This window comes from Lagenorhynchus albirostris, chromosome 11 (genome assembly GCF_949774975.1).
Source record: "Lagenorhynchus albirostris chromosome 11, mLagAlb1.1, whole genome shotgun sequence".
Taxonomy (NCBI): domain Eukaryota; kingdom Metazoa; phylum Chordata; class Mammalia; order Artiodactyla; family Delphinidae; genus Lagenorhynchus; species Lagenorhynchus albirostris.
Window position 1 is genome coordinate 63,012,982 of NC_083105.1, and position 16,283 is coordinate 63,029,264.

Below are 16,283 nucleotides of genomic sequence, written 5' to 3' on the forward strand. Positions count from 1 at the left end.
CAGACCAATCTTCTAACTTAGAAACTACCACTTAAGCAAGTTTATGTACTGCAAAGAAGGAAGAGGGTGAGTTAGATAACTAATGGAGCAAGGTCTGGGGTTGAGAAGGGTAAGGCTGGAGGCAGGGCAGCAGTTCGGATGCTCAGCTGTGGGCACAGGCTGGACAGGGAAGCAGTTTAGATCAAAAAGGGGGTGAAAGATTGGAAGGAAAAAAAGGAATCCAAAGATTTGAAGTATTCAAGTTCTCGAATACAGTGAAAATGAGAATATAAGAAAGCTCCTCAAAAAGGACTGATTTTACACTGTTTGAAAGTGGCACTGGGGAGCTGAGAGCATGGTCACTTTACTGTCTGTACAGGCAAATGAGAAAGCAGAGAAGGCAGTGGAGTCCCTGGTTAACACATCAAGAGAGGATGGGAGTAAATGAGTTGAGGATATAGGAATGCTGAGTTTTTAAATCATGGAAGAGGGCCTTCAGGTGAAAGGTTTAGGAATGGGGGACAAAGGTCAGAGCAGTATGTACATGAGAGAGGACAGGTGTCCAAAGGGGTTGATATTTTGGGCGATCACCAAGAATGATGTGAACAAGCAAGCCTCAAAGCTCAAAATGAAATGGTGGTGGGACTTCCCTGGCGGTCTAGTGGTTAAGACTCTGGGCTTCCACTGCAGGGGGCACGGGTTCAAACTAAGATTCCACATGCCGCATGGCCAAAAAAAAAAAACGATGGCAAGAATATCTCTTCATAGTTGGATTTTACCTTGAATGCATCGTTTTCTTTCAAATCCTCTTCACAACTCTGCAGTCAGACCTGCAGGTAGATTCTTGTGCAGTGGCACAGTGAGAAATCAACCCTGATGCTAATACTATACCCACTATGCTTAAGGAGATGGACTGCATTACTGTAGGCTGCCCAAAAGCCCTTCACATTTTAAGAACTATCCGCCTCCATTTTGTGCAATTTTAACAGCTGTTAAACAAGGGCCTCTGCCTCCTTGGCTCAGAAGTGCACATGTGGCCAAGCTGGCCAGAGAACTCCATTACCTGGACACAGTTTAATTGGTCCAGGAATGGTCACTGACCACAAAAGAGCTTTGGTCTTTACAGAGTCTTCTCAGGAGATTTATACAGATGCTGGGACAGTCTTTTCTCTGAGATCAGGAGAGCTGAGATTACTACTCCTAGAACTGTATATCCCCTACTTCATGGGTGCTAAGAGCTCAAGATATGGAAATCCAGTCTGTGACTAGAAAACTGGTAGTCAAGACCCCACCTCTGTAGTCCATACCCTGTTCAAGTAAACAAAAAACACCAAGACACAGACATGGCAAAATATTTAATGTCTGTAGGTGTGCCTCACCCTCCCATTCCTGTTATGATTCAGTAGCCTCTCCAAACTGACTGTACCAGAAAAAACATGGGCACTTTTTCCCAGCAGAGTTCGAAAACCATTAAGGCCCTGATCCTCTTGACTCAGAAATGATTGCAGGTGAGGTCTTTCCACAACATGCCTCAGGTCTCTCTGCTCAAGGAAAAAAGCCCCCCAGTTCTACGGGACTCCTGAGGTCTTCTGTTCTTCTGCAGCCTGGCGCTGGGAGCTGCGCCGCTGGAAATAGTGGTAGACTCGGGCACTGCAGAGGTAGCCCCCGTAAACAGTGAGGAGCATCATGGAGGTGGAGAAGGTCTTGTAGCCAATGTCGGCTAGTTGCTTGGCAGTTGGCATGTTGTCCCCTACAAAGACAGACTAGATTTAGACCCAAGGATAAGGCCTCATCTGCCCAGCCCACTTACCTGTTTAAGACCATTCTATAACTTCTCAGTTTGTCTGCACTCTATTCTGAATGGCCCCTAGACATATGCAGTCTTATACTGGAAGATATTGTTTGGGAAGTCTTAAGATTCAAAAGGGCAAATAAAGTCTGCATACGAGATACAGAAACACAGCTGGAACCAGGTGTATCTGAATGACATTACAGCTAACACCTGACCCTCCATGTTTATGGAAAGACATGACTGGTATGGACCACCCAGAAATGTTCTTAATTGGTATATTACTTTAGGCATACATCAGTTTTTCTGGCTAGTAGGGAATTTATTGAAGTAGCCAGAGATTAAACATTAGCAGTGAATTATTCTCTGTAGGAGGACCGAATGGGAGCCTTCTGGGCAATATCCAATTTGTTTTCCCATAAAACCATCCTATTTATGGTGCTCAGGTTCCCAGGTTAGTCTTCAAGCATCTGTTTAAGCCATAATATACTTGAAATAGTGCCAACAGTATGTTTATGTTATTTCAGTTAGACATAACCTTCTACAGCATTAATCTTGAATTCCAAACATAAAACCAAGAACCTATCCCAAGGGCTAAAATGAAACTTACTGTGTCCCCAGCAAATTAACTCACATTTGCATGAGATAAATTACTTCCAACTTAACTGTTCCCTGGACATTTCCCTGGACATTCTGAGCCAGGGAACAAGAGAAAGTTTAGAATGGGAATCTCTCATCTTGAACAAAACGTTCCTCAATTTGGGACTATGAATGTATATTCTCAGCCTCCTCTCTGTTGAGGGAATTAAAATTAAAAGACTGAAGTTAGTGAGAATAACTTCTTTCTTAAAAGTCAAGAATATGAAAGGAGAAAAGTTCAGGTTAGCTGGTTGAGGGGGTCAGGGGTAGGGTGTGACATCTAAGTGCTTCTCAGAGTAAGTCCCATGCGCTGAACACTGCCTTTGAGCCAGTCCCTGAGGGTAGATCCCACACTGAACTGAGGCACAGCTTCCTTGAATCATAATTCCAAGTGACTATTGAAAGTGACATTAAATAAGGTCAGAGGAAGAAAACCAAATGGCACAGGGACAAGATGAGAAAGGGTTGTATTCAGGTTATCTGGGGTTTGAAAGGACCCCAAGCTGTGAGACAGTAAGAAAACACACACGTGCCACGGAGCAACTAAGCCCGTGTGCCACAGCTACTGAGCCTGCGCTCTAGAGCCCACGTGCCTAGAGCCCGTGCTCCGCAACAAGAAGCCCTCGCACTGCAACGAAGAGTAGCCCCTGCTCACGGCAACTAGAGAAAGCCCGGGTGCAGCAACGAAGAACCCCAACGCAGCCAAAAATAAATAAATTTATTTAAAAAAAACAAACAAAAAGAACACACATATACACACAGAGCAGGACACTAAGGTAATAAACAAGCTCCCAGCAAAGAGACCTGCAGCCTTCAACCTCCCCCTCACTTATTCTTTCTCCTCCTATCCCCCATTACCCTGGCCAGATGCTAACCAGTTATAGGACCACCTCTTCTCAGGGCTGGAGGAAGAAGGACAGGACAGTACATCTTGCCTCGAAGACTGACAGATCTACTGACAGATGAAATTTTTCTAGAACCTCATTTTCCTCACTTGTCTAATCCAACCTGAGATTTCTCCTATTTTCAAATTAACAAAAACTTTTCACAGATCCTGAGCTAAGGCAGGGCAATGGAAAAACAGAAGACAGATGAAGTTATTCTAGAGGTAGAACAAGGCTTATTAACTGAATGGGCTAGGGCAAAGCTGAAAATATCTCCAAGTTAACAACTGAGGAAACTTTATGGAGTGGGATACTGCTAATAGAAGAAAGAAGAAACAGGTGTGTGTCACTATGTGTGTAGGGGGATGGTGGTGTCAATAAGCATCAGTCAAGAAGATCATGAACTGGACATGTTAAAGTTAAGATGCTCAATAAAGGGACTTCCCTGGTGGCGCAGCGGTTAAGAATCCGCCTGCCAATGCAGGGGACACGGGTTCCATCCCTGGTCCGGGAAGATCGCACATGTCGCAGAGCAACTAAGCCCGTGCGCCACAACTACTGAGCCTGCGCTCTAGAGCCCGCGAGCCACCACCACTGAGCCCCACGCGCCTAGAGCCCGTGCTCCGCAACAAGAGAAGCCACTGCAATGAGAAGCCCGCATACTGCAACGAAGAGAAGCCCCCGCTCTCTGCAACAAGACAAAGCCCACGCGCAGCAACGAAGACCGAACGCAGCCCCCCTCCAAAAAAAAACAAGAAAGAAAAGATGCTCAATACAATATTCATGTGATGATGTCTGTCAGGCACATGGATACGCAAATTTGGAACAAATCCTAGGAGAGAGGCTAGGCTACGGATACATATGGAAGTAACAAGTGTCACTGAAACAGACGATAAAACCCAAGAGAAAGAGTCCAAGGGAACGCCAGTTTGAAGAAAGAAAACAATTACGGAAAGAAAACAGGTAGGAAATTCCAGAAACATCTGGGATGCATTTTCATTTAACTACAACAGTGGTTGAAAATCACTGCTGTATCAAGTCACTACCACTGACAGAGGTATGCTGTATCTTTGGGTGTACGGGGCCAGAATAAAAATTGGGAAACACTACTGTAAAGTGCCATGAAAACTGGTCAGATGGGATCACTGGATGGGAACAGGTGACCAGATCACAGGTAAACCTAGGACAGAAGTCAATTTAATGCACTAAATTGGAACAGGCATTAAGTAAAAAGCATGGATTCTTAGCCAGAGCCCCAGCAGGCCCCATGAACCCCGTCCCGCGAGGTTCACGTGTCTGTGCATTTTTTCTAGGACGCAGAAAAACAGATTATTAGAAGGATCATAACTCCCTCTCACCCCAAAGATACGAATTGATATTCTTGTGATTTGCTGGTTAAGCGAACAGGAGTGATAGGGCAGCAGCCTGAAAAGGTAACAAGGTCAAGTAAATTCTAGTTTTGTTTTGCTTATTGATAAGGAGATATGACTATGTTTTAGAGGAGAAGAAACGTGGCTAAACTGAGGATAAAAGTGAGGTGGATGGGATGGAACAAAATCTAGGATGGCCCAGGAAAAGATGAAATTAGAAGCCCAGGTAGAAGGATTAACCTTGGAAATGAAGAAAACTTTTGAGGTTAGCAGGAGAACATTCTCATCTGAGGGACATCCATTTTCTCAATAAAGCTCAAGGCTGGGTCTTTTATGGGCTTAGACTGAAGGTTTCAGAAAAACAGTTAAAAGAAAACAAGAACCATAATGGAAATGACATAGGGGTGCAATCTGCAAAAACCTTTTCAGATTGTGGCTCTTTTCTCTTTTTCTGCCCCCTAAACATGGGAGGACCTCAAGGCTCAGGTCTCTCTTCTGGAAAACTCATTTCCTCAAATGGATCCATCCACCTCAGCTTAGATTTACTCACTTATCTGTCTACCTTTTACTCGTGCTATAAAGGCTGCAGAGAATATGGCTTGTGTCTCAAAGGAGCTTATGGTCTGATGGGGATAAGCTATGCACCCAAAATTCTGTTAGACGAAGTGGAAGACGCCGGTGACCAGAAGAGAAGAGGCGTTTTTGAGAGTTCAGAGACAAGGTGGAGGCTCAAGGAAAGTCAGCAGAAAGGTGGGGACGGGGGTGTGGGGGTTGGGCAGCTGTCGTTTTAGAAGGGTGGGCAGGATTTACACCGGTATAGAAGAGGGAGGGGGAGAGCATTCCAGGAATTGAAAGCAGCAAAGGAGCGGATCCAGTTAATCGATAAGCAGGAAGGGTGCCCGGGAAAGCTGCATTTCAGGGCGCAGCGGACTGCAAGACAAGGAAGGGTCAGAGCTACTGGAGTCAGAGCGTGGAGGGCCGAGATGCGCGGTGGCAGTCACGGTGTGACAGGAACCTACAGCCGCAAGGAGCTAGCTGGGCTGGAAGCGGCGCAGATCGCGGCACAGGGTACGCGGCAACCTCAAGGGCGCCGAAGCCCGAAGACTGGGCGTGGGAGGATGCGGAAAGCAAAGGCCGGCCCGAGCGGGCGCGCCTCTGCGGACAGGCGGCCCAGGCTCGGGCCTGGCAGACGCCGTACCTGGATGCTGCCGCTCCCTCCCTTCCGACCGAGGCCTCCTGCCTGCGCGACCTCCTAGCTCAGCCGGAAGCAGCACCCGGGTCCAGAAGAGTGAGGGTACCGCCCAGGGACAACCCTGAACGCTGAGGCGCTATTGGTGCGGAACGCCACCCTTTCTCGCACCCCCACGCTCCGCTAAAGCTCTAGGATTCCGCTCCCGACGCGAGGTACTGCCCCTCGCGTCAGACGCAGCATAACCCCGCCCACCGAGACGGGAGCCCGCGCCGGCTGCAGCTCCGACTGGTTGCTGCCTTTGAACATCCGGCTTCCGGGTCAGCCGCCCTTACTACGCATCCTCAGACGAGCCTTCCTCTCGGAGAGGCCCGTTGGTTTCTGGGGGTTGTAGTCATTCTCCGTTGAGAAAGGGTCTTTGGCGACCCAAACTCTGGAACGGGAACTTTTAGGATACTCAGTCACCACAGAAGAGAGCCGGCCAATCCCCAGCCTGCGGCGCGGTGACGTCTCCGGTAGCTGGGTAGGTTCTCTCGGAGTCCGCCCTCTGGAGGGGGCTGCGCGGCCCCTACAGCCTGGAGCTGCCCTCTTACCCTGGGCAGGCCTTCAGCCGAGCTCAGGAACCCGACCCGCCCTGCGAGGCTTGGACCGCCGAGGATTGCGGCAGGTTTGGCCATGGCCACGGAGTAGGCGCGAGGGTCGAATCTCCGTAATGTTTCTGTCCCGTATGTGACCTCCCCGCTTGCAGGCGGCTTGATAAAGCCCCAAAGAAGCGCCGGGAAGGGGTTGGGAGGGGGTGCCATTTGGGGGAAGGGGGACTGCGTGGGCACCCCTGCAAGGGGCCGGGAGTGGCTGGAATGATCGACGAAGGATTTCTTTTCCTTTTTTCGTTTTTCCTCCGGCATGAGTGAAAACATGTACTTGCATACGCCCTACCACATGCACTTAAGCGCCCTTCCCTAATTTGTTTATGCAAAAACCACGCTTTATTAGGTAGACAAGTAAGCCTGGTTCGAAAGCCTCAGATTCAGTTAATTGTGGAGTGAGCAAAAGTAGGCAAAGGGGGGCTTCCCTGGTGGCGCAGTGGTTGAGAGTCCGCCTGCCGATGCAGGGGACACGGGTTCGTGCCCCGGTCCTGGAGGATCCCACATGCCGCGGAGCGGCTGGGCCCGTGAGCCATGGCCGCTGAGCCTGCGCGTCCGGAACCTGTGCTCCGCAACGGGAGAGGCCACAACAGTGAGACGCCCGCGTACAGCAAAAAAAAAAAAAGTAGGCAAAGGTTTTTGACTATCTAAGAGGGTCGCAGCTGCAGCCTAGGGAAGGGAGCTGTCTTTCTGCCCCGACTTTGACCTCCTGGGGAAGCAGCTCCTGAGCCCAGCCAGGTCTGGGGTGACTGTGCCCCGCACTCTCGCTGCCTGATCCAGGCAGCTCCGCCCTTCACTGGTAAGACTGACTTCTCAGGGGCTAGGGGCTGAGAGGAGCCTGCCTCCCTGGTTTGTCCAGGAGTAAGGGAGGGTTAACATAATGCTGGCCAGAGCCACAGCATGCCAGATGCTGCCACCCAGGAAGCTGAGACCCTCTGCTGGATGTGACAGGAGCCCTCGGCCTCTATTTATAGCCAGGGGTCCAAGCTGCTGACCGGTGACATTCTCCGGCTGCCATTCCATCCTGGAGCAAGGCCACTGCAAAGCACACTCCTCTCCCTCCTCCCCTTCCTGTTCTTCCCTCACCCCAGCTGGTACGGAGGCTTGAATTTTTTTCCTCCTCCACGAGTTTCCCAGCTCCTGAGGTGCTGAAGTAGTCAATACCTCATGAGAAGGCCTTCAGGTGACAAAGGAGAGCCAGCCTTGGAATTCACACCACAGAGATGGGGACCTGCTCATCCTCCCTTACCCACTCTCTGGCCCCCTGGCCTGCAGATACAGGAACTGGTTAGCTGCCCTGGCTGCTCTGGGGGTAGCTGAGAACTAGGGACAGGGTTTAGGAGGTAAGGGGTGGATCCAAGATGTCCTGGGGAGATAGCAGCAGGAGGGACCCAGCTGACACCTCCCCCCACTAGAGCTCCTGAGAAGGGAGGCAGGGCAATTACAAAGGTCACAGGGAGTAGAGTGATCTGAGCCTGCTGTGAAGAGGTGTAGCTCTGTCAGCAGATTAAGTTCTGCTCCCCAGAGAGGGTGCTGGCAGGGAGGGTGAGAGAGCCTTGGAAAGGTCACACATGGTGGGGTGGAGCTGGCAAAGAACTAGGAACTGGGAAGTCCCAAGAGAGAATGACAAGCCCCATGGCCAGAGATGCCAGCGTGGCAGCAACTCTGGTGCCAGGCAGCCTGGGGGAGGGGGAAGGGGATGACCAGAGGTTTCTGAGGAAACCTCAGAAGAAGCTGAGGTTTCTAGGAGAAGCTAGAAGGGGGTTGTATTTTGCGAACAAACAGAGATCCATTGATGCCATGTGGGGCCTGGCAGAGGTCTACATCAGCCCAAAAGCCCAGACCCCTCCCTGCAGCCCTTGCCTCATCCCTCTTGCAGCTGAGGTACTTCTTTAGCCATTAACTGGGCTTGAGGACAGCAGTCCTGGTCCGTGTGAGGCCTCTTTGCCTTGCCTCCCTCCCCTCCCCTCCTCCCCCCACATACTCAAAGCAGGCAGCACTGGGGCTGATTCTACCCCTCCCAGAGGACAGGGAGAAAGCCCCACATATGGAGAGGGACTAGCCAACTCCACTTCTGGTGCGATGAGGTGGCAGGAGGCTGCGGGCTGCTTGTGCTTCAAGATCTCCAGGCAGGTGGCCGGGCCCACAGGCACCTGTCCTCCAGTGAAAAGCTGAGAAGACGCTGCTGTGTGGGGAGTCCCAGAGATCGTGGTGGCCAGGCACCCCAAGCTTCTGCCTGTCTCCGCTGGGGTAAAGAGGCTGCCTGGCCTGGGCCCCAGCCCTGCTCACAGATGTTCTGGATGATTCTGCAGGCAGCGAATGAATTCACCTACTGGCTGGTTCTCGTAGCATACCTTGTACACAGCCATGAACAGAGGGAACCTAGAATGGGGAAGGACAGAACCAGCTGGGCCTCCAGGCAAATCCCCTAACCCTCCACTCCCTACTCTCCCGCCTTGGAGCTCAGGCGGACTCTGGCTCTCAATTTCCCATCGCTGAGAATGTGTATTTCCTAGCCCCGGGGTTTAGGGTCAGGTTTCTATTGCCCTGCTCCCTATCGTATTGAACCCTGGCATGAACTTTTTGTTCCAATTAGGCAAGCCTCAGTAACATCAGCTGTAAAACAGGGTCAATATAACAAAGTAGTGAAGAAGTGATTATGAATTATGTGAAGGTGCTCAATAAATGCCAGTTTCCTTCTTCCCAGCCTGTTGCCCAGGCCGCTCCCTTTACCAGGAGGCTTTACCCTGACCAGCCGCGAGCCGATCTTCTGAGCCTGTTTCGTACTCTCTTGCTCTAGGATTCTTTCCCAGATCAACCGAGTTCTGCTCTGATCAGCCCATCACCCCTGCTGTCTTGTGCTCCCTGAAAAGGAGCACCTTGAAGCAGAGACTTTCCTTTTCCTCACACCTCAGCACCCAGGACAGGATTCACGGAACAAAAGGGTTGGCCTTGGGGGAGCAGCTTAGACTGAGGGTGATGGACAAAGAGGCAGAACAGTCAGAGGAGCTTATTCCTGTCCACCCCCATAGCAGAGGACAAGGAGGAAAGGACAGAGAGCGGCCACACAGAGGGGTCCAAGCAATGTGGTATAAAGAGCACTAGACTGGAAAGAATTCAAAGACAACGAACGAGCTGGGGGACAGCGGGCATACCAGACCCTGGCCAAGCTCTAGGCTCTGTCTGTAAACATAAGGTAACATTTCCCTCTCTGCCCCACTTCACAGACTGAGGAGGGTTCAGGAAGATGATGAATGGGGAGAGCACTTCTGTCGGTGGTTCCCTCCATCAGTGGGGCTGGGGCAGACGCTTACTTGTCCAGCAGGCCCTTGCGCTGGAGGATGCCGTGTAGCTCCCGGGCTGTCTGGGGCCCCTGCAGCTTCTGCCCATTCAGCATCTCTTTCTCCAGCTGCTCAATGGACTGTGAAGAAAACAGGACAGGCAAATGGAAATGGGAGAGGAGGGTTGTCAGTGTGAGACAGAGAGTCTGGGACTCTGGGAGGAGGTGGGTCTTAAGAGGAAAGAAAGGCTGGGAATGTTCCCAACAATCTTAATGTCTGTGTTCAAGAGATGCCTCGAGCCACGTTCCTCTCCCTGAACACCTACAGGGCCCACCCTCCATTCTTCATTCTCCCCAGGGCCCACCTTTCCTGTGCGGGCGAAGGCCTCGGCCACCTTGCGGTTCCGCCCTCCGTAGCAGGTAGTGATGAGATCAGCAACACCGCAGCTCTCCAAGAAGGTGGCAGGGGACACAGGGCCACTGCAGAAGAGCTTGGTGAAGGCGATCATCTCCATGAGCCCCAGTCGGATCACGGCCGCCTTGGTGTTGTCGCCAAAGCCCAGCCCATCACAGAAGCCAGCCCCCACGGCCACTATATTCTTTGAAGAGTGAAGTCACGGGTGAGAAAGGATCCCCTCCCGCAGGCCCCACTTGGGGCCTTCGGCACCTGCCTCATGCCCCTCCCATCAGCCATGACACGCTCACTGAATAAGTGAAGGAAGGTGCGTGGGCTCCTCAACTATTTTCACCTCTTGGTTTTCCCACTTGCTGCACTCCCTTCTTTTAGCCTGGGCTTGTGCTTTCTGGCTCCCCAACCCTGCCCTATACTCCATCCTTGAGGACTTTTCCTGAAAACCAGTCTTCTACCTCGCCCTCCCAACCACGGCTATTTTGTTCTATGCCCCCGATATCCATCCATAGGTCTGTCCAGGATCCAGAGTTCTGGCCATCAATCCGTCTGGGTGTCCTGGACGTCTTATCTCCCATTAGCCTGAGTGCTCCCCCTGGGCATCTCCTCTTCCCCCTGGACCAACCTTTGGAGCCAGGGACAGGGATGTCCCACAAGGGGCTATAGGGGAAAGGAAGAAGGAAGCCCAATGTCTGATGGTAAGTAATCGGCAGACCTGAGCGAGCCTGGCCTTGCTTCTGCCCTTCTTCCCATGTGTATGAGACTTGGTGGGGAAGGGCAGTGAGTGCCTGGAGTCCCAGCAACCTTGTACAGCTAAGCCAGGCCCTCTTTCAGGGCCTTCTCCCCACCCCATAGCTGCCTCTGAAGCCCTCTCACCTTTAAGGCCCCACAGAGCTCTACTGTGTCCACCTCTTGCACCACCGTGATGCGGAAATTGGGTGTCTGCATCAGCTCTTTCAGAAGCTGTCCCTGGGCCAGGTCCTTGCAGCCTAAAGTGGGGAGGGGATAAGGCTTTAAGAAGGGACTCTTGACTCTTCTTCCCACAACTGCCCTAAGCAGGACCTACAGCTCTTGCCGTAGGGGTGCCCCAACTCCCCTCACCTTTGATGCTGGGATCTTCTTCCTTCACCTGCCTTATGGGGAGAAGATGGCTAAGTGGGTGGGGAATATAGCCTGGGGAGGCGATGTAACTGGAGTTGCATTATCTACGTGGGTGGTGGGGTCTCACCAATGGTTGTCTCACAGAACTTCTCATCAGCCACCTCGCTGGCAATGTTGGCCCCCATCAGCACGCTCATGGGGATGCCAAGGCGCTCCCCAATCACTTCAGAGATGAGCTTCAGCCCGTTGGGGCCCTCGTCTACCCCCTGGGCACAGGATGGAGCTCAGGCCAGGTGCCTTTTATCCCCAACTGAGGGCTTCCCACCTAGAAATCCTGCCCATTGCAAATTCACTGTTCATCAATGTCCCTCCCCAAAGGTCCTCCCCTATTCCAGTGCAGCCAAAGCTAGCTGTGAGGAGAGCAGATAACATGTGAAAACGAATCCATCTGAAAACTCTCCTTCCACAACCTACTTCTCCAAGGTAATGTATCCCCGCCACATCCCTAAACAGCCCACTCCTGAGTACCCCCAACCAACTTCCATCCCAGCCACTGCTCCAAACCAGCTTCCCTTCTCAACTCCTCAAACAAGCCCACTTCTTGTATCCCCTAGGCATCCCTTGTACACCTCCTAAACTCCCCAAGACATCTGCCTCCAAACTCATCTCTTATCTACTCCCCAACCAACCTCCCCTTCCCAGTGGCCCCCCGCATCTGTTTCTCAAGCTTCCCCAAAGCCAGCTCCTCTCTTCAGAAAACTCCTGGCCTACTTCTGCTCTTTTCTGTTTGTCGCACTTCACCCACCCTGAGCCCCACAGCAGTTAGCTGCATCCCCATCCACAGGAGGGTGTCCCTGGCACCTTAATAAGAGATATGCCAATGGTGTCTGCCTTCAGGTGGCCCTTGAGCTGATCACAGATCTTGCCGATGAACTGATGGGGTACCACGAAGATCAGGATGTCAGCATCCACTGCAGCCTGGACCACATCTGGGACAGCCACCTGTGGGGGTGACCAGTGTTCATGGGCCTGATGGACTGCTTCTAGCCCCTGTGGAGCCCCATGCAGGAGATCTAGGAGACAGGGTGAGGCTGGTGGGGAAGAAGGAGGGCAGTTTGGGGGTTGAATCTGGAAGGGCTGAACCTGGAGGAACAAGACACTTCTATTCCTTCCGCCTAGCCATCATTCCCTCTAGGTTCCAGCTGTCCTGGGTTCTTGAGGACTCCTGGAAAACTCCTCTCAGCACTCTCCTAGCCCTTGGCTGTGGGATAGTGAGGGAGGCCAAAGGAGGTCTGGGCTTGGCAAGAGGAAGAGGCCAAGTAAGATTTCATCACCCTGCTCCTTAGGGCTCCCAACTGGGAAGGGAGAGCCCCAGTCTTCCTGCTGTCTTTCCTGCTCCCCCTTTCCAGGTGGGGAGTAAGCCACATGGATCTGACCAAAGGCCTTAAGTCCAAGGAGCAGTCTCCACATCTACTAATAACCCAGTGAATGAGTAACAGGGTTAGAGCCCGAGGCAGGCACTACCCAGACTCCAAGTCTGGGGGCCAGAGAACCTGTCTTTGGTTGCCACAGAGACCAACTTCCTCATCCTCTCCCCGTCCCTCTCCTGCCTGGAAGCCCACGGGGTGGGGTGGAGATGCAGGGGGATGCATTCAGGTTCTCCCCAGTCCCAGGAAGTGCTCAGGGGAGCAGTTTGGGGGCTGTGCCCAGGGACGCCCTGTGCCTGGAGTAGCCCTCCTGAGATGCTTCTCAAGTACAGGTGGCACGTGAAGTGGCCCCCTCCCAGCAGGAAGCACCGCCTCCACTTCCCTCTCCCTTCTTATGGGGCATTGGGGCTCACCACATTGGGGGGCAACTTGTGCCCTGGCAGGTATTTGACATTCTCATGCTGTGTGTTGATGACCTCTGTCAGCTTTCTGCCCCCGACGTCTTCCTCGAACACCCACATGGTCACCCGTGGGTCAAAGCCTGCCAGCTGGGCTGCGTTGCCACCCACAATCTTGGCGATGGCTGAGCCCCTGGCAGGAGGGGAGCACAGAAAGTGGGGGAGCGGGGGCATGAGAGAGGAACAGTGGCGGGAGGGGACAGTGCTCCCCCTCAGGATGTCACAGAAGCCACTGGATTATTTACCTGCCACCTTCCTTGTCACCCCCTCCCCGTGACGCTGCGTCTCTCCTGACCTAGCAGTAGAAAGGAGACTCAGTTTCCTTCCCCTCACACTTCGCTGCTGGAGAAGGGGGCCAGCCTCTTGATCTCCCCCCCACCCCCTAACCCAGGCAGCCTTTCAGGCAGGGAGCACTCTGGAGGCTCCCTTCCCGTGGCGAACAGGTGCTGCTGCCCGAGACGCAAGGGCCAGGAGCGGTCTGGGCATTGTCTGTCCTGCCGGGGTAGGCAGAGAAGACAGCAACAGGGGTGGGCCAGGAGCTGGAGGCATTTCCTCCCCACCGACTGCCTCCTGCCCACCAAACCTCCCTCCCTAACCTCCTGTATACTTGAGGGAGCCTCCCCCCCCGCCCCCGCAATACTCCTTGACAGAGCCGCTTACCAGTTACCAGAGCCTACAATGCACACTTTCTTGCCGGCCATGGTGCCGCCTCGCTGCCTGGGCCACCAGCTGGGTGCCACTCTCCCCAGCTCCTCTGCCGGCTGGGAGCATATAACTCCAACACACGTGGGTGCCGCCAAGCCCCGCCCTCCAGGGGAGGGGAGGCGGGCGCCCAGGGAGACAGAGTCTGGCAGGGCCAGGGAAAGGGAAGAAAAGGGTAGAGACAGGTGGGGCACAGGAATGGGGCCGAGGCCAGGCCTGCTTTTCCTCTTAGGTTTGCCCGCTGACGGTGCTGGCACGCTGCTTCCCTCGGCCCCAGCCCAGGTCCTCAACCCCTCCCTCTCCGCAATGGTTTCATTTTAAGTTCTGCCAAGACCGGGCCCAGATAAGGAGCGAGTGCCCGGTCCCCCCCCCACTCCCGTCCCCTAGCACTGGAATAAATTGTATTCAGTCCCAGCAGCAGATCCAGGCATGCCTTCTTTTCCAAGGTAGGAACCGCCCCACTTGTCCCCCCCAGGACCCGGAAAGCTGCTCTATGGGTTCATCCTCTGGCGATGACGGGTCACGTGTTGCCCCACTGCAGGGCTGTGGGTGAGTGAGGTGGGTGGGTGTGGCTCCTTTAAATAAGAGCACATAAGAGGTAAGGACCTGATCTGGGGGCAACCCAGCCCAAGGATAAGACCCCAAGGGCCCAAGAAACAAAGCACACCAGTGGGCCTCTCCTCACCTGAATGTTTCCCAGGAAGGGGGGCAGGAAAGCCCAAAGTTGGAGGCTCTGATGCCAAGTGGCCCACAGGTGTTTTGCAGACTCTGAGCTTGAGGAGGAGGATAGGAGAGAAAAGAAGGCAGCCCAAGTGTTCACTGTCCTTGAGAGGTACTGAGCTTCCTTCACTTCTTTCTTGGGTTTCCAGGCTAACCCCACACTAGGGGCGCCTTCAGGTTAGTGGCTAGTTTGCAGAAGCCAGAAGGGAAGGGAGGCAGGACCTGGGGCAGTTGTGACCTCTGTAGAGCTTTGTGGTCTCAGATGCTGTAATCAAGAGCAAGTGGGGTGTGCGCTTCTGGGGGGAGGGAGGATGGAAGGGACGCACAGTGCAGTTCAGGGCTCTGCATCGCCCACAGCAACCTGTTTAACTACGAGGGGGAACTCTAGTTTCTAGGCTGATGTGGAGAGTGGGGCAAAGGCCCCTTACACTCCAGCTGTCTGTGCACCTTGGCCTGGAAAGCAGATAGCACTGTGTGCTCACGTGCTGACCTCCTGGCCGGGCCAACTGCTGAGTGGGTGTTTCCATCCCCCTGGGCTGCTGCTGGCTGCAAACAGTGATAAGCACTGGGCCAGAGGGGAGTTTGTGTGCAATCACTGGGTAAGGGTTAAGTGGCCCTGAGGTCAAGACTGGGGAGAAATGGTTTCCTAACTTCTAAGGACTGCCTGGGAAAAAGCCCACCATACTCTACTCCCATGGCCAGGGAGTTCCCTTAGGGGAACATACGTGAAATCAGCAGTTGATTGTTTCTCTTAGGAACAAAATTATGCCTACTACAGAGCCAGCCCCCCCAACGACCACTGTTATTGCACTGGCACTGCGACAAAGGCACCAGTGCCAGGCTGCCGGCTGGGACCACTGATTATGGGTGATGGAAGAGAAAGAATGCTTCTGTCCCTGGCACACAGGATGAGAACCCCAAAGAACGGATGTTTGTGCATAAAATAACCTCTTGTGTTTGCCTAAATGCTTCCATCTTTTTGTCCCTACGATCATTTAAAGTAGTATGGAGACAAAGAATTTGTTCATTTATATAGGAATAAAGAGTGTGCAGAGATTCAGAACTGGCCTGTCACAGGCCAATTATCTGTACCACTAGGGCTCTTTTCCCAAGAGCAAACTGCAGATTTGCTTGAAATTAATAATGGTTCATCAGCCATTCATTACACATGTAATTAGCCTGGGTGAAAACAGATGCCATTTCAATGTCCTTGACATCAATTGTTTCCACTCCCAAGTTATCATCACCCACACACACTCTTCTGCTTTCCCCACTCAAGTCTGATAAACTCCCACATTCCAGATTGGGAATAGTGGTTGTATCCTTGGTGGGTTTGACTGCATATACGCAATACTTGAGTGTTCACATGCATGGAGGCAAAAGTTAATTTTTTAACTACAACTTTGGAATGTAGTTGCCTTCACCCTGTGTTCTAAACCCCCTTCTTGAGTAGAACCAAGCTAGATAATGGCACAAAGGAGGAAAGTAAAGAACTACCAGGTGGGAAGCAGGCATATGATGGCAACTGCAGCAGAATTTCATGCTTCTGCTAATGGGACCCAATCCTGAGCAAAGTCTTCTCAACTCTACCAGTGAAGGCTCGGTTGTCCATAGCACGAGGATGACAGTGCAGCACTTCCACGCCAGTCTCAGGAACTAAAATCTTACTCGGGGTTGAGAAAGTGGAACCTT

General features: G+C 52.7%; 2 protein-coding genes and 1 long non-coding RNA gene across 7 annotated transcripts; 1 reads left to right on the plus strand and 2 right to left on the minus strand.

Moving 5' to 3' along the window:
• Positions 1–1,319: 1,319 nt before the first annotated feature.
• Positions 1,320–6,464, minus strand: LOC132529585 (cytochrome c oxidase assembly protein COX14). Of its 3 annotated transcripts, none has more exons than XM_060166274.1 (2): positions 6,444–6,464; positions 1,320–1,729 (listed from the first exon to the last, which is right to left on the minus strand). In XM_060166274.1, exon 2 carries the CDS (start codon positions 1,719–1,721, stop codon positions 1,548–1,550), a length of 174 nt encoding a protein of 57 aa, XP_060022257.1. In that variant the 5' UTR covers positions 1,722–1,729; positions 6,444–6,464; the 3' UTR covers positions 1,320–1,547. The 3 variants fall into 3 exon arrangements, with proteins under 3 accessions (XP_060022257.1, XP_060022255.1, XP_060022256.1); XM_060166272.1 differs by lacking the exon at positions 6,444–6,464 and adding an exon at positions 5,860–6,045; XM_060166273.1 differs by lacking the exon at positions 6,444–6,464 and adding an exon at positions 2,403–2,545.
• LOC132529586 (uncharacterized) lies at positions 5,865–15,654 on the plus strand. Of its 2 annotated transcripts, none has more exons than XR_009543506.1 (5): positions 5,865–6,373; positions 10,133–10,496; positions 10,696–10,881; positions 11,663–12,369; positions 15,347–15,654. It is a non-coding gene; the product is annotated as an uncharacterized LOC132529586 (long non-coding RNA). The 2 variants fall into 2 exon arrangements; XR_009543504.1 differs by having other exon boundaries at positions 10,133–10,394.
• Positions 6,814–14,730, minus strand: GPD1 (glycerol-3-phosphate dehydrogenase 1). 2 transcript variants are annotated; one of them, XM_060166271.1, is made up of 9 exons: positions 14,557–14,730; positions 13,830–14,016; positions 13,125–13,302; positions 12,146–12,286; positions 11,412–11,550; positions 11,060–11,172; positions 10,140–10,373; positions 9,809–9,915; positions 6,814–8,876 (listed from the first exon to the last, which is right to left on the minus strand). In XM_060166271.1, the coding sequence occupies exons 2-9, from the start codon at positions 13,868–13,870 to the stop codon at positions 8,780–8,782; spliced, it is 1,050 nt and encodes a 349-aa protein (XP_060022254.1). In that variant the 5' UTR covers positions 13,871–14,016; positions 14,557–14,730; the 3' UTR covers positions 6,814–8,779. The 2 variants fall into 2 exon arrangements, with proteins under 2 accessions (XP_060022254.1, XP_060022253.1); XM_060166270.1 differs by lacking the exon at positions 14,557–14,730 and having other exon boundaries at positions 10,140–10,265; positions 13,830–14,182.
• Positions 15,655–16,283: the final 629 nt, after the last annotated feature.

Excerpts from the sequence above, each read along its gene's own strand:
- GPD1 (XM_060166271.1), bottom strand. The coding sequence starts at position 13,870 with ATGGCCGGCAAGAAAGTGTGCATTGTAGGCTCTGGTAACTG. Across the intron at positions 13,303-13,829 it reads ATTGTAGGCTCTGGTAACTG|GGGCTCAGCCATCGCCAAGA; the intron begins GTAAGCGGCTCT and ends CCCTCCTGCCAG. Across the intron at positions 8,877-9,808 it reads CGCAAGGGCCTGCTGGACAA|GTTCCCTCTGTTCATGGCTG; the intron begins GTAAGCGTCTGC and ends TCCCCATTCTAG.
- LOC132529585 (XM_060166274.1), bottom strand. The coding sequence starts at position 1,721 with ATGCCAACTGCCAAGCAACTAGCCGACATTGGCTACAAGACCTTCTCC.